Genomic DNA, 13914 nt, shown 5'->3' with positions numbered 1-13914 from the left:
AAAAGTTACTGCACTAGCTGCACTTCTGGTACACTTGTCCCAGTTCAGTGATGGTGATGATGTGCCTTTTTTTTTTTTTTTTTTATGTAATTGTCCGGGTCCACAAGAGATTTGCAAAATCATTACAATAAAATATTCCTGTGTCATTTTATCCTTGAAAGAGTATTATCATTTAATTCACTCTTATGTTTGTTGCAGAGAAAGCAGCAGCTGCCAATGTAGATGAAGTGCAGAAGTCAGATGTTTCATCTACAGGTCAAAGTGTTATTGACAAGGATGCACTTGGGCCAATGATGCTTGAGGTAAAATAAACAAATTTTGTTTCTGTTTTTTAATAACTTGAAGGTTATGTTGTTAAATTTAATCTCCAGATGAAAAGAACTGAAGTAAAATGTACACACTTAACTTTCTTTTGTTATTTAGTAAAAACTTTGTACTTTTGAGACCTTTGGATATACTGGCCTATTTCAAGTAATAGACAAATCTGTTTTTAAAAAAGTTTTTTGAGGGGAGGTGAAGTTCTTTGTGTTTTTGTGTTTTTTGTTTTTGTCTTTTTGCTTTTTGGTGAGGCAGTTGGAGTTAAATGACTTGCCATGGGTCACACAGCTAGTAAGTATTAAGTGTTTGGTTTGAGGCCGGATTTGAATGCAGGTCCTCCTGACTCCAAGGCTGGAGCTCTACCCACTGTGCCACCTAGCTGCCCCTAGTTCTTTGTTTTTAAAGTAAATTGAAGAGCAGTATGAAGTAGTTCCACAGTTCTCAAAATTTTTTGTTTCAGAATTCCTTAGTCATCCTACAAATTATTGAGGACTTCTCAGAACTTATGTTAATGTGGATTATAGTTATTGTTATTTACCATATTAGAAATTAAAACATCTTAAGGGTATTATGAAAATATTTCTGACCTCATGGACCCCCAAATCTCAGTACCCTGTTCATACTTCATAGTGAATAGAGGGCTGTCCTGGAAGTTAGAAAAACTCAGTTCAAATCTTGTCTCTAACATATACTAACTGTTTAGTAAGACTGTGATTTAAAAATGAGATATGATTGCTCCTCTGTGTTTGTGGAGGGATTTTCCACATTGGGAGCTTCCCCACATTCATGAGCTCATAGTTAATGGCTTCTTAGTCCAAAGTCACTGCCCCCAAATCCCATTACCCTCTAAAAAACAAAAACTAAAACCAGCAGGCATAGACACCACAACAATAAAAGCACTGAATTAATGTGTGTGGTTTGGTGAGGTTTTTTGGTTTTCTTTTTTGTTTATTTTTTTGGACTTGGACTGTATGTAGGCTGTAGATTATTTGGTTTTCATAGAAGCACCAAATTAACAATTGTTTTGGAATTCCTCGTTCAGTGTGATTTTACATTAACTGAAGTGGTAGAGGGCATTTTGATTAAAGTTTTCTCTGATTGTCTTGCAATTTATGTATATTATATAGTTTATTATATTCACATGTGTAGATATCCTTAGTGGGGAAAAAAAATATTAAAGCCAAGCATTATGTCCATATCTACTCCAAAAATTTTAACTTTTGAACATATCACAAGAAGAAGAATTATCAAAGCGGTATTTGATCTCAACTGCCTGATCTTTATTAACATTAGGGTTGTTTAGTTAAAATTCCTTTCTGTAAATCCTAAATCATCATCTTCCCTATCATTAACTAGTATAACATTAATTAGCCTTCTAGTCGATTTGGGTTACCTTTTCTTTTTTCTTTTTTTGGGGGGGGTGGGGGGCAGTGAGGCAATTGAGGTTTTAAGTGACTTGCTCTGAGTCACACATCTAGTAAGTGTTATGTTTGGGTTACCTTTTCCAGAATTAAAATGTGCTTGAAATGCAGGCCATCTATGGGGGGATGAAAAAATACGAGTGTGTCTGAAATAGAAGGCCGGAGTGAATCATTTTGGAAATAGCGATTTGGATAGATAAATTTTGCCAATGTTCAGGAAAACATACATGGTTAATTCATTTGATATGTAGATAAAATTTTCCACTGCACTCTTATTTTCCCAGTCTGTTTATATAATCATTTTCCTTTTTAGCAATTAAATAGATTAGATTATTGTATTGTTTGGAAACAAAATCGGAGAATTTGAGTATCATATCCAATCCCCTCATTTGACAGATCAAGAATTCACGATCATAGTTAAACAGTCACAACTTGGCCTTAAATCCATGAAGAAATAGTTTTTATGATAGGTCTATTCAATTTTTTCTTCTGACGCATATTTCTCAAAAGCAGTATCTTAAAGTGAATTATGGGAGGGAGGCAAAAATAAATCCTTGAACCTCCTTTCCCTTGCCTGCAAAAGCAGTACATGAGTAAAGTTATCCTAATCTTCTTTATTAATCTCTTCATTGCCATTTTTGTATCTGCCTAGCAGGTTATAATTACTGTATAGTTGGTGGACATAAAACAGTACTGCAAAGATGAGTTAACTAACTTTGGAGATGTTTCTATGTTGTAAAGTATTTTTTAAAATTATAATAGTGTCAGGTCTTGACTGTCATTGTTTAGAGCTTTCCCTACAGCTTTAATTTTTTTGAGACAGTAGTTTACTATTTAACACATTCTTTTTTTTTGTTAATAGTATTTTATTTTTTTCCAATTACATGTAAAGATAGTTTTAAATATTCATTTTTATAACACTTTGAGTTCCAAATTTTTCTCCCTCCCTCCGGCTCCCCCAGACTGCAAGCAGTCTGATATATTACCACATTCTTTAAACAAATAAAAGACATTTCTGTCCTAAGCATCGGTCTCACATTGCCAACTGCCTGTTGACATTTCAAACTTGTTGTTCTGGAGATCTCTTAAACTTTCTAGGTCCAGCACAGATTCATTATCTTTCCCACCAAACCCACCTATCTTCTGAATCTATATTTTTCTTTTGAGAGCACCACCAAGTTTCCCAGTTTTATATAAACATCATATAAATTTCTAGTTTCCCAGGTTCATAGCTTGATGTTCTCCTCAGTTCTCACTCACTTCACCCATATTTAAAGTCTGGTCAGGTGTTGCCATTTAAACATCCAGTACCTTGCATTGCATTGAGCTTCTTTCTCTCCTCTCTCCTGTCGTAGCAATCAGTTGATTTCAGGCCCTCATCACTTCTTACCTACACTACAGCAGCAACCTCCAGATTGGTCTCCCAACCTAATTCACATCCCTCCCCCACTCAGTCCATCCTTCACAGAGCTTCCAAAGTATTAAGTATAAATCTGACCATTTCACTCCCTTTCTTAATATACTCCAGTGATTCTCCCTATTGCCTCTAAAATCAATATAAAGTAGTCTCTTTTATCTTTTAAAGCCCCTCACAATATATTCCCAACCTATCTTTCCATCCTCATGATAGATTACTACTTTCCTCAGGCCCTAGATCTAGCCAAATTGGCCTTTTCTCTTTTCATCCCCCACAGTAACCCATTTTGTGTGCCTTTGCATACTGGCTATCCTGCCTGAGTAGGGTGAGAGCTCTTTACTCACTTCTAGCTCATAGAATTCATCTCTTCCTTCAAGGTGAAGGTCAAGCACCGCCTTCTACATGAAGACTTTCCTATTCCCCCAATTTCTAGTACCCTCCCTCATTACCATGTACAAGATTATCTTTCATTTTTTCTTTATTAGTTCATATATGCTTTTATATATGCATGTCTCTTCCAATAAAATATTAAGTCTTTTGGGAGAAGTGATCATTTTCATTTTTTGGTATCTTTATTACCAGCATCTTACCCATAGTAGGTGCTTAATAATGGTGGTTTCTTAATTAGTGGACTGACCATAAGGCTGTAAGCTAAGTCTTATTAGAGTTTAGTTCATTAATTACATAAATCACGTTTCAAGATTGTAATTTCTATTTTCATATAAAATCAAGCCAATTTTTAAAAATTTATTTTTCATTTTATTTACTTATTTTTTGCTATTTTACAACAGTCTTCTGAAAATTTCACCAAGTACCTATTATGGCAAGGGTTCCATGCAGAGTAAGTTTAAAGCTAATGCTTGACTCCAGTGAGTTATGGTTTAAATTTAAATCTTTTCCCCTGTTTACATGTCATAAATTGAACAGAGAAAAGGCTGGTTCTTGGTGAGCTATTCCCAGGCATAGATGCACAATCATGCTTGCATCATTAGCATTGTTGTTGCTAAGCAACAAAACTGAATGTCAGCTGTTTTTTTCTTAGGAGAGTTAGTGAGATTTTAAAAAACACATGCTGTTTCAGGAAATAAAATTGTTTCTTTTTTTAACCATGGTACAAAAACTCTAAGAAGTAACACATGTTTTCAAAAGTAAACTACAGAATTTTAATTGTGAAAACCCTTTGCCAAACATGTCAGTAGCAACAAGTATGAAAAAGGACACTTGTTGTATGACTACTAGCTGGTTTTCCTCTCTGTACCTTCCTTATCCTCCCTATCACACGTAAAGACATTCCATTCCCTTTGCCTACTCTGAAATGTAGCAAGCTGAATTGCCATTCCTATCTTCCATATGATATTTCCCTATGGATCCTCTCTAAGTAATAAGGAATATTATTACAAAGCTCCTCAGTTCCCAGACCTAGGGGAACATAATTATTAGGCACACTAGGAGTCATAGCATGTTTAGACAATGGTGCTCACAACTGTGTTAATAGTTCTTCATGTTGAATAGTTCGCTGCAACTCGAAGTACCAATACCCAGCAAAAAAGAAAAAAATCTCTTACAAATATGGTAATAAATTTTCCAACCACTTGTTACTATAATTCATCGTGAATATTTTTTGAACTATGGAGCATATGAAGATTGTAAAACAAACAAACAACATTTTATATGTTTGGAAATGAATGAATTATTTGTTGCTCTTGGAAATGCATGAGTCCCATTTCAAAAAAAACAAACACATACAAATATGAAACTGACATTCCTCATTTTGTGGAAGATTAGAAAAATTAATGTTAGTCATGTAGCCCAGAATAAGGAGAGCCTCAGTTAATTCCTTTCCTATTTTAGTCTAGTTTTTTTTTTAATGGTATCTGTATGCTTCAACTAGTAAAAATGTGTTAATTAGTTCCATATGACTTAATGAAAATTAGGGGTCCAGGGGGATAATTAAAGGAAATGTACCTCTTCTATGAAAGTATGAATTGAGTTTTTAATTTGAAGCGCAAATAGTTGTACATTTCTTAACAAGTACACATGAGTTTACAATGCATTTTTTAAATTAACGATTAGTCCTTTCTCTTGTAGGCCCTTGATGGCTTCTTCTTTGTAGTGAACCTGGAAGGTAATGTTGTATTTGTTTCTGAAAATGTTACACAATACCTAAGGTATAACCAAGAAGAGCTGATGAACACAAGTGTATACAGCATCCTGCATGTAGGGGACCACGCGGAATTTGTAAAAAACCTGCTACCAAAGTCTTTAGGTAAAGTCTATCTTTTTTTTTTTCCCTGTTTTCTTTATTGACTGGAGTTTAGAGTAATCATAGAAATGATTGCTCTTAAAGTATATGCTGTAGCTCTAAAAAAAATCTCCAGGCATGTTCCATATGTTGTAGTTTAGAAAAAATAGTAGTGTATTCATTTGGGGCAGCTAGGTAGTACAGTGGATAGAGCACTAGGCCTGGAGTCAGAAAGACCTCAGTTCAAATGCAGCCCTAGACACTAGCTGTGTGATGCTGCGTAAGTCATTTAACCCCTATTTGACTTAGTTCATCGTCTACAAAATGGACGCACACTGGAGAAGGAAATGGCCAACCACCCTAATAATATCTTTGCCAAGAAAACCCCATGGACTCTGTCACACAACTGAACAACAACTACTTCATTGAGAATTCATCAGAACATTTTAATGTACTCACAATAGTATTCATGTTGTTTCTTTATTTGTTTGGTGTTTTTTTGGGGGGGGGTGAGTTTATCATCAAATTGCTTATCCTTTGGGGCTAGTAGCTAATGGGACATTTTCTGCCCGCCCTTTGTCTACTTTAAAAGTCATCAAAAAGAGAGAGATTGGGGCTCAGAGTTAAATCTGAAATCCTACTCTTATATGAACCTTGCATATAACTGTATGTTTGTCTTATTTTAAAATAGGGTCTTAAGAGGCAATGCATATTTATTTACTATGAACCCTATAATCTTAAACTGCTTGATCTTAGCTCATGCAGTTCTTTTTGATCACCCCAAATATTACTTCACTTGCTTTACTCTACTCTTACCCATTTTGTGATTCATTTTACTATTCTTTCTACGTTGCTCTTCAGTAGATACAGGATTATAAAAGGCTATAGTTAAAAGTGAGTGCTATGTAGCATGGCTGCAAAATGACAGCATTACTGGTCCAACTTTTTTTTTCCTTTTCACCTAGACTGGTGATGCTTAGAATTTAATCACAGCTTCAAAAGTAGTACCTATTTTAGGACAGAATAAGGTCAAGACTCCTGAGTTATCTAATGCTGTTATTTTGAGTTTTTATTTATGCTATTTATATCATTTGGTCTTTTTAGTTGCTATAGCATGTACAAAGAAATTCCTTTTCAATTTCTCAGTTTGTTAGGATTTCCTTTGTATCATAGCCTTTTGTTCATTGTGACTGAAATAAATATTGTAATAAACATATGTATTTCAGTGAAGTTCTCTTTTAATAATTGGTTAGGGAATTAAGCTTGCTGGTTTCTAATAAATAATAGTTTCAGGTATCTACAATTATTTCTTGAATTTATCTCAGGACTTAAGCATATTAATTCACCTTTGTAATGTTTCTTTCAAGCTATTCTTCTTGCCTCTTTTTTTAAAATGAAAATAACACAGAAGAGGGTTGTATATAAAACTGTAAATTTCTGTGACTTAGCTTATTTTTAAAATTTAACGTAATAGTATCAACAATGCCCTTATTTTTACTATCATTATCACTACTTGCCCACTCCCCTCTAAAAAATAAAAGCTGTCCCAGTAAAAAATCTTGCTTTTTCCTGTAGCTTTTTAAATCTTTAGTGATGCACTAGGTTGACCAGAACTCTTCTCTCTCTCCTGTCTGATCCATCTTTATATTATACATACACAAGCTCTTCAATGCTTATGGTAACAAGAACTCAACAAATATCTACATAGGGAACACTAAAAATGGTTCCCTATACAAATTAAAAAATAATTTCCCCTAGCTTAACTTAGTATTTGTTCATGCTTTTCAAGGGCCTTGGTTCCTTTATTATTTTTCTTTAAAACAGTAGCAGTGGTTTTAACACTTGGGTCACCTCACATAGCTGCTTATTTAAGTGTTTTGTAGCAAATGATCAGAAAGTATTTTCTTTCCTAGTTTGATTATGGAATCTCATTGTCTTGCTGATCTTTCTATTTCTCAGAACAAAAAATAGGAGGAAATACTTAAGACTAGCTATAAGGAGGCCTGGGTACTAAAGTTTAGCTCAGCCATTAATTAGCTGTGTAATTTTGGACAAATCCTAGCATATCAGGTTGGGTTTTGAAATTATAATAGTGAGAACTGTAATATTTCTTCAATCTGTTGATCACATAAATTGTTATGTACCTACTCTATGGCCAGACTGTGCTGGGACAAAAGATTCTTCAAGAAGGTTACATTTGGCTGGGGCGGGGGGGGGGGGGGGGGGGGGGGGGGGGGTGGTGCTTATTGAAGGGTAGGGACAAGAACACCTAGAGAAATGTAGCACAGCAAATGTTCAGTCATTTTATAGAGATTATGTATATAGTTTTATATAAGTTCAGAGAATAGAGAGGTGATTATGATGTGGTGGTGAGCAAAAGAAAACATTTTAGATGGGAACAAGTAGAAGCAAAAGAATAAATATTCAGATGCATGTTGGTAGAGACAATGGGAGACTGGACTTTTAGTTGAGCCTCTGCACTAGGCAGTTGAGACATAAGGACTTCACTTTCCTCTGTTTCACAAACAACAATGGTTCCTATTGTACAAAGTCCGTATTTCATGAACAGGTGTTACCAGGCAGTAGAAGTTCTTGAGTGGAAGAATGGCAAAATGAATATGGTTTAAGGAAAATTTGTTTGGCCATTCTCTATAAGAGAGATTGGAGCAGTGAGGGAAAACCAAGAGCCAGAAATACATGTCGGGAAGCTGTTATAGGACTGACTCTAGGCAAGAAGTGATGGAAGCCTGTAATGACATGAAAGTTGGAATGGAGAATTAGAGAAGAACCCAAGAAAAATTGTGTGGCTTTCCACCACTTCCCCAAATAATTAAAAATGCTAATCTTTGTGAGAATAGAGGGAAGGAGGAAAAGTGTTAGTATAGACACTTTGAAAGGACTATCTTTATGAATTCACTTTAACATTTATTTTACTAATTAAATAACTGAATATTTGTGAATCTAATGTTAACAACTTTTAAGGCAGTGGTGTTTTGTTTGGCTTTGTTTTTTGGTGTTGCTAGTTAATGGGGGACCTTGGTCTAATGAAGCTCCTAGACGAAACAGCCATACCTTTAATTGTCGGATGCTAGTAAAACCTCTTACTGATTCTGAAGAAGAAAGTCATGATAGCCAAGAAGTGCATCAGAAATATGAAACTATGCAGTGCTTTGCTGTTTCTCAACCAAAGTCCATCAAGGAAGAAGGAGAAGGTAGGGCAAAATGTTATAGGAAGCCTATATTGTGTATGTGTGTTTTATGTACATTGTATTGTTTTTATATCCCAATAATCTAAAGATAATGTATATGCTAAGAAAAACTTAACAGAATTTTCTCATTTGCCTTTTTCTTATGTTTGAAAATTAAGGGACAGCTAAGTGGTGCAGTCACCTAACCCCAATTGCCTCGAAAAAACAAAACAAAACAAAAATCAAAAGATTTCTGTTGGCAAGAAATAGAAAAAATAGAAATTTGCCTTCATACAACATTTATGCTACCTTAAAAATTAAATTATGTAGACTGACAGATGATTTATTTTTATTTAATGTAATTGTAAATAATCACTCCTTTTTCCTTGTTTTAGTTATAGAAAGGCAACAAAACAACCCGTTTTTAATTGAGATTTTAAACATAAACATTTCGTTGTTGGGAAACTCCTAAAGTAATAATTCAACTGTTTCACATAGGTTTTCTCAATTTTTTTATGTTATAGACTCCTTTGGCAGTCTCGTGAAAACATGGACGCCTTCTCAGAATAATTTATGTAAATGAGTAAAATAAAATGTATAGCATTATAATAGACACCAAATTATATTTAAATATAGCCATCAGAATTTTAAGGAAAAAACAAGTTCACACACTCCAGGCTAAGAACTCCTGATCGAAGAAGATATGTTACAGCATTGTAAATGTTGTATAGACTAATTTCTGATCAGTTGTGTTCCGGTCACTTTACAGGGAGATCAAAAGAAATGTGTTATTTTCATTTCCCTACATACTGCATACATACTGCAGGGTAACTAGTATAAACAAATGTTACAGAGGATTAAGAAAGGATGCTGTAGGTACCCCTACAACTTTCATCATAATGGGTATTGTAAATCTATATTACATGGAAGTGTGTTCTTAGTGTATGGTAATTTATTTGTTTCTAAAATAGCCATATTTAGATCACTCAAAATTTTTCATGATTCATTAAAAAAAATCAGTATACAATTTAAGTAATTTTCTGTCTTCTTTGAGACAAATAACGTTGAGTATTTTGATTAACAAGTTAAAATAAGATAAAAGACTCCTTCTTAAAAAGAAATTATTTATCCATGTGGCTATCCCTATATGAAAGGATTCAACAGTAACACATTGCATTTTCCACCCTGGATTGTCCCTTTTACTGCTTCCCAGTCCTCTGAGATCCTACTGCTTCCTGCTTTAGGAAAGAAAAAAAAATTAGTAGATGAAAATGATAAGCTTTTTATCACTTTTTCCATCACTGATTTAGATAGTTGTGTTTTCATTAGTGTATCTATCTGTCTCACCAAAAAAATACTGATATGAGAAGCATATGTTTGTTTGATCCAAGATTTGCACTCCTGCTTGATTTGTGTGGCTAGAAGAGTTCCTATGAAGGAAAGGCCAGTTCTTCCCTCATCGGAAAGCTTTACTACTCGCCAAGATCTCCAGGGTATGTAATTTTCATACGTAGTTTTAGAACAACTGTTTTCTTTTAGGGATTTGCATTGATGACACGTAGTGTGTTTGTGTATAGGCAAGATCACTTCACTGGATACTAGCACCATGCGTGCAGCCATGAAACCAGGCTGGGAGGATTTGGTAAGAAGATGTATTCAGAAGTTCCACGCCCAGCATGAAGGAGAATCTGTATCATATGCCAAGAGGCATCATCATGAAGGTAAGCTTCTTTAAATCATAAGATTTTTGAACTTGACTCTGCTTTATGTACTATTTTAGTGAGATCACCAAGGAGAGAGAATTCCTTCACAAACAACGATTCCTACTGTGGAATTCAGGGCTACTTCTGATTGTTCTGCATAATTTCTGTTTGAGGGAGATCCTCAAAACAAAACCTGTAAGCAGGAAACAAGTTATCAGGTTATGGTTGATTACCAGTAGAGCAGAGTCTGGGAGAAGAATTAGAAGTGTATTTTACAGGAAAGTTGAAGAAGAGGAAATGGTAATTCATTGTTGGGTCAGAAGAAAGGAGTCAGAGCGAACATATTACAGAAATAAAGTCGGTTGTATCTGAGAATGCGCTATGAAAAAATCTAGGAATATAAAGTGAAATGTTTGTAAAATTGGGTGAATTGCCAAAAGGAGGTCAATAGCTGTGATCCCCAGATCTAAACTCAAAACCTGTTTTAGTGCAATTTCTTTACTAACAAAGAATATAGAAATGCTTTTAATCCCTTCCATTTATCTTTCTGAGATTTCCACAACATAATCAGTTTCATGTTACATATTTAACTTTTATGAGATCAAAGTATAGGAGAGGGTGGGGGGATGGGTATAAACATTTCTTTAGCATCAGCTATGTGCCAGGCACTGTGCTAAGCGCTTTACAAATAATATTTTATTTGATCCTCACAACAACACTATGGGGTAAGTGCTGTTATTATCCTCATTTTACAGTTAAGGAAACTGAGGCAAACAGAAGTTACATGACTTGCCCAAGGTCACACAGCTGGGAAATGTTTGAGGCTAGATTTGAACTCAGGTCTTCCTGACTCCAGGCTCAGTTCCCTATTACCAACATTCTTCTGGACATAGGGATAACCATAAGTACCATCAAAATATGTATAGTTTAAAAGATATTTAAGTAGATGGCTATCTACTTATCCATAAGACTATCCTCCTAATAGTTTTACAAACCCTAATTTAGTTTATTTCCACTTAAAAATAAGTTTACTCAGTGACTGATGTCTTATGTATAAGAGTAAAATATTTTTCTTTTTTCAGTAGATAAGTGCAGGTTTTAAGGTTAAAATCTTTTTTGTCAAATGTATTTATGTTTTAGGCTAAATGTAACTCACACTTCCATGGGGGATAATGAACTTCAAAGAAACAACAATACAGTTTTTCTTTGGTTAGAATTTAAGGGAAAGTCTTATATCCTTCGGTTTTTCCTTTCTTAGAAAATTGATGAATGGGTAGGCTGAGTAGGTACAATTTGTCACAAAGAATCCTGGCACTGGCTGAGTCTCTAGAACTTTGTCATCATGCTTCACAGTTTAAGTTTGCAAACTCTTTCCTCAGCCTTGTTAATTTATTTAAATTGAAGTTCTAATAACTGTTGGGAATTTAACTTGCCTTGATAAGTGCCTATATGCTTATCTACTCTACTTTTTTGGATCATTTGTCAAGATGTAAATGCCATGTAGATCCCCCCCCCTTTTCCTTTCTTTTTTTCCCTTTCTATATGTGTAATATTTTCAAGAAATAGAGAAAAGGTTGACAGTTGGAGCCTTTATGTTCATGTGAATGATTAGACAGAATTTGAAGGAGTTTCAGTTTTCAAAGAACTAAAATAAAATCAGAATCCTAGTATTCACCATTTCATAAAAGCCTTTTTACAATTTAGAAAATCACCTTAGCCACTGGATAGTCATATTCCTTTCATTGTGAATGGACAAGGATTAATGTAACACCTTCCTCCTCCATTTGTTCTGTGGCTCCTTTCATTTCAAAGATACCACTGATTTAACCAGACAGTTTTTCTCTTTGATGAAACTCCACATGAAGAAGTAAAGATTAGGTTATTTTCTTTTCAAAAATGATTTAATAGGGTGCCTCTTTTAAATATGGAACTCTTATTATGTACTTAAATATGTGTTTAAAAACAGTTAAACATAGTGTCCATTTAGCAGAAATGTTTGCAAGAGACAAAGTGAAGAAATTAAATATTGGAGACACTATCTCATCTAATAAAAGGTAGTTAGAAATGGGGATAAGAATATCTGGAATTATAGAGATTAATGAGAAAATATTTTTTTGGTTACAAAAATTATACTTACATCCACTTTTTGAGAATTTAACTATCAAATAGCGACTTGAAATGACCAGTTCAGTACTGTGTATTCCTATCTCCACCAATTACATTATAAGTAGGGTATGTTCAAATAAAAAAATAATTCAGTTATGCTCTCTTGAAACAAAATCTCTTTAATAGGATATGGAGCAACTTTTAGGATAGTACATAAATAACTTCACACAACAGTATAGGACAGGATGTGTAGTCTCTAAATACTTTATTCAAATTAAACTATTGGAGAAATTTAGTTAAGACAATTGCCCAGAGTAGAATTTTGTATTGCCTGAGGCAGGACTCAAACTTAAGTCTTGCTAATTGCAAGTGGCAAGTGACAAAATGGGCAATCGAAGCTGTATTTGTAAAGTTCTTGAACTTTATGTATAGGTAGGTCCTAAGTACTTTACAAATGTTACAGCTTTAACTTCCCATTTTGTCACTTGTAACTTGGAATTAAGAAGACTTGAATTTAAATCCTGCCTCAGACATTTGCTAGGTGGTGTGACCCTAGGGCAAGACACTTAGCCTCTGAGCCTCAATTCCCTCATCAGTAAAAATGAAAGTTGGAAGTAGATGGTCACAGATCCCTTTCTATGATCCTAAAACAGTATTGTTGTTTTGTAAACATGCTTGGATTTTTCTCTCGCTTTGTCATTTGATCCATGTAATCTGAACTAGATGATAAATATTTGTGAAAAAATAAGACTAGTCTCTGAAAAGTAACAAAAGACTAGATGGCAAAGATAGGTGGTATTCTGGACTGAAATACACTTTTTTCTTTAGCTATCATAGTTAAAAAAAAACAAAAACTGCAAAAGTCTATCCCAAAATTATTTTGAAAGAGCTTATTAGTATAGAGCTTTTTTAAAAAAGTTATTTATCATGATGGTAAAAGCACTAGATTAAGAGTTTAAAGGTAAAAATAAATATTTATGTACCATAATAGTTTTTCACCCATTTTAATAGCTTTCTATTTAGATTTATTCTTTTCTTCTGAAGAGGTTCTTATAAATATTTAATTTTTTGCTTCCTCATCTTCTAACTACAAAAATAATACTCAGCATGGACAAAAATAGGGGCTGTTATGAATTAAAAGAACTTGCTATTAATTAGTTAATCAACAAGCACTTAATAAGTGCATACTATATCCCAGGAATTGGAGAAGAAAATGGCAAACCACTCCAGTATTTTGCCAAGAAAACCCCAAATGGGGTCACAAAGAGTCAAACACGACTTAAAATGACTAACGATGTGCCAGGAGCTATTCTAGAAGCTAGGGAATAATCAAGATAAAAGTGTTGGTTTTTTTTAAATCCCTGCCCTTAAAGAATACCAACCATACCTAATTCCAGTCATTTTAAAGACTAGTAGATTACTGTTTGCTTTGGGACACAAAGGCCAAAACAACAAAAATGAAGGACAAGAAAATATTTTCTGATCCAATCATGGATCAAAGTTGTGAAACTTTACATTT

The 13914-nt window shown here is 34.2% G+C and overlaps 1 protein-coding gene across 4 annotated transcripts in view; it reads left to right on the top strand.

Annotated features, from left to right (window-relative positions):
• The first annotated feature begins 202 nt into the window (after positions 1-202).
• LOC114053883 (nuclear receptor coactivator 2) overlaps positions 203-13914 on the top strand; it is a 75529-nt gene continuing 61817 nt past the window's right edge. For all 4 annotated transcript variants that reach the window (XM_027876991.1, XM_027876990.1, XM_027876992.1 and 1 more), the window contains exons 1-5: positions 203-302; positions 5245-5422; positions 8422-8610; positions 9978-10079; positions 10164-10307. In XM_027876991.1, coding sequence (XP_027732792.1) covers positions 291-302; positions 5245-5422; positions 8422-8610; positions 9978-10079; positions 10164-10307 — 625 coding nt within the window. In that variant the 5' untranslated portion in view covers positions 203-290. The remainder of the gene's footprint in view (positions 303-5244; positions 5423-8421; positions 8611-9977; positions 10080-10163; positions 10308-13914) is intronic.

This window comes from Vombatus ursinus, unplaced genomic scaffold, assembly GCF_900497805.2.
Source record: "Vombatus ursinus unplaced genomic scaffold, bare-nosed wombat genome assembly UNPS02014812.1, whole genome shotgun sequence".
Classification (NCBI taxonomy): Eukaryota; Metazoa; Chordata; class Mammalia; order Diprotodontia; family Vombatidae; genus Vombatus; species Vombatus ursinus.
Note: the sequence above shows the minus strand (reverse complement) of the source record. Positions and strands in the feature narration are given on the sequence as shown.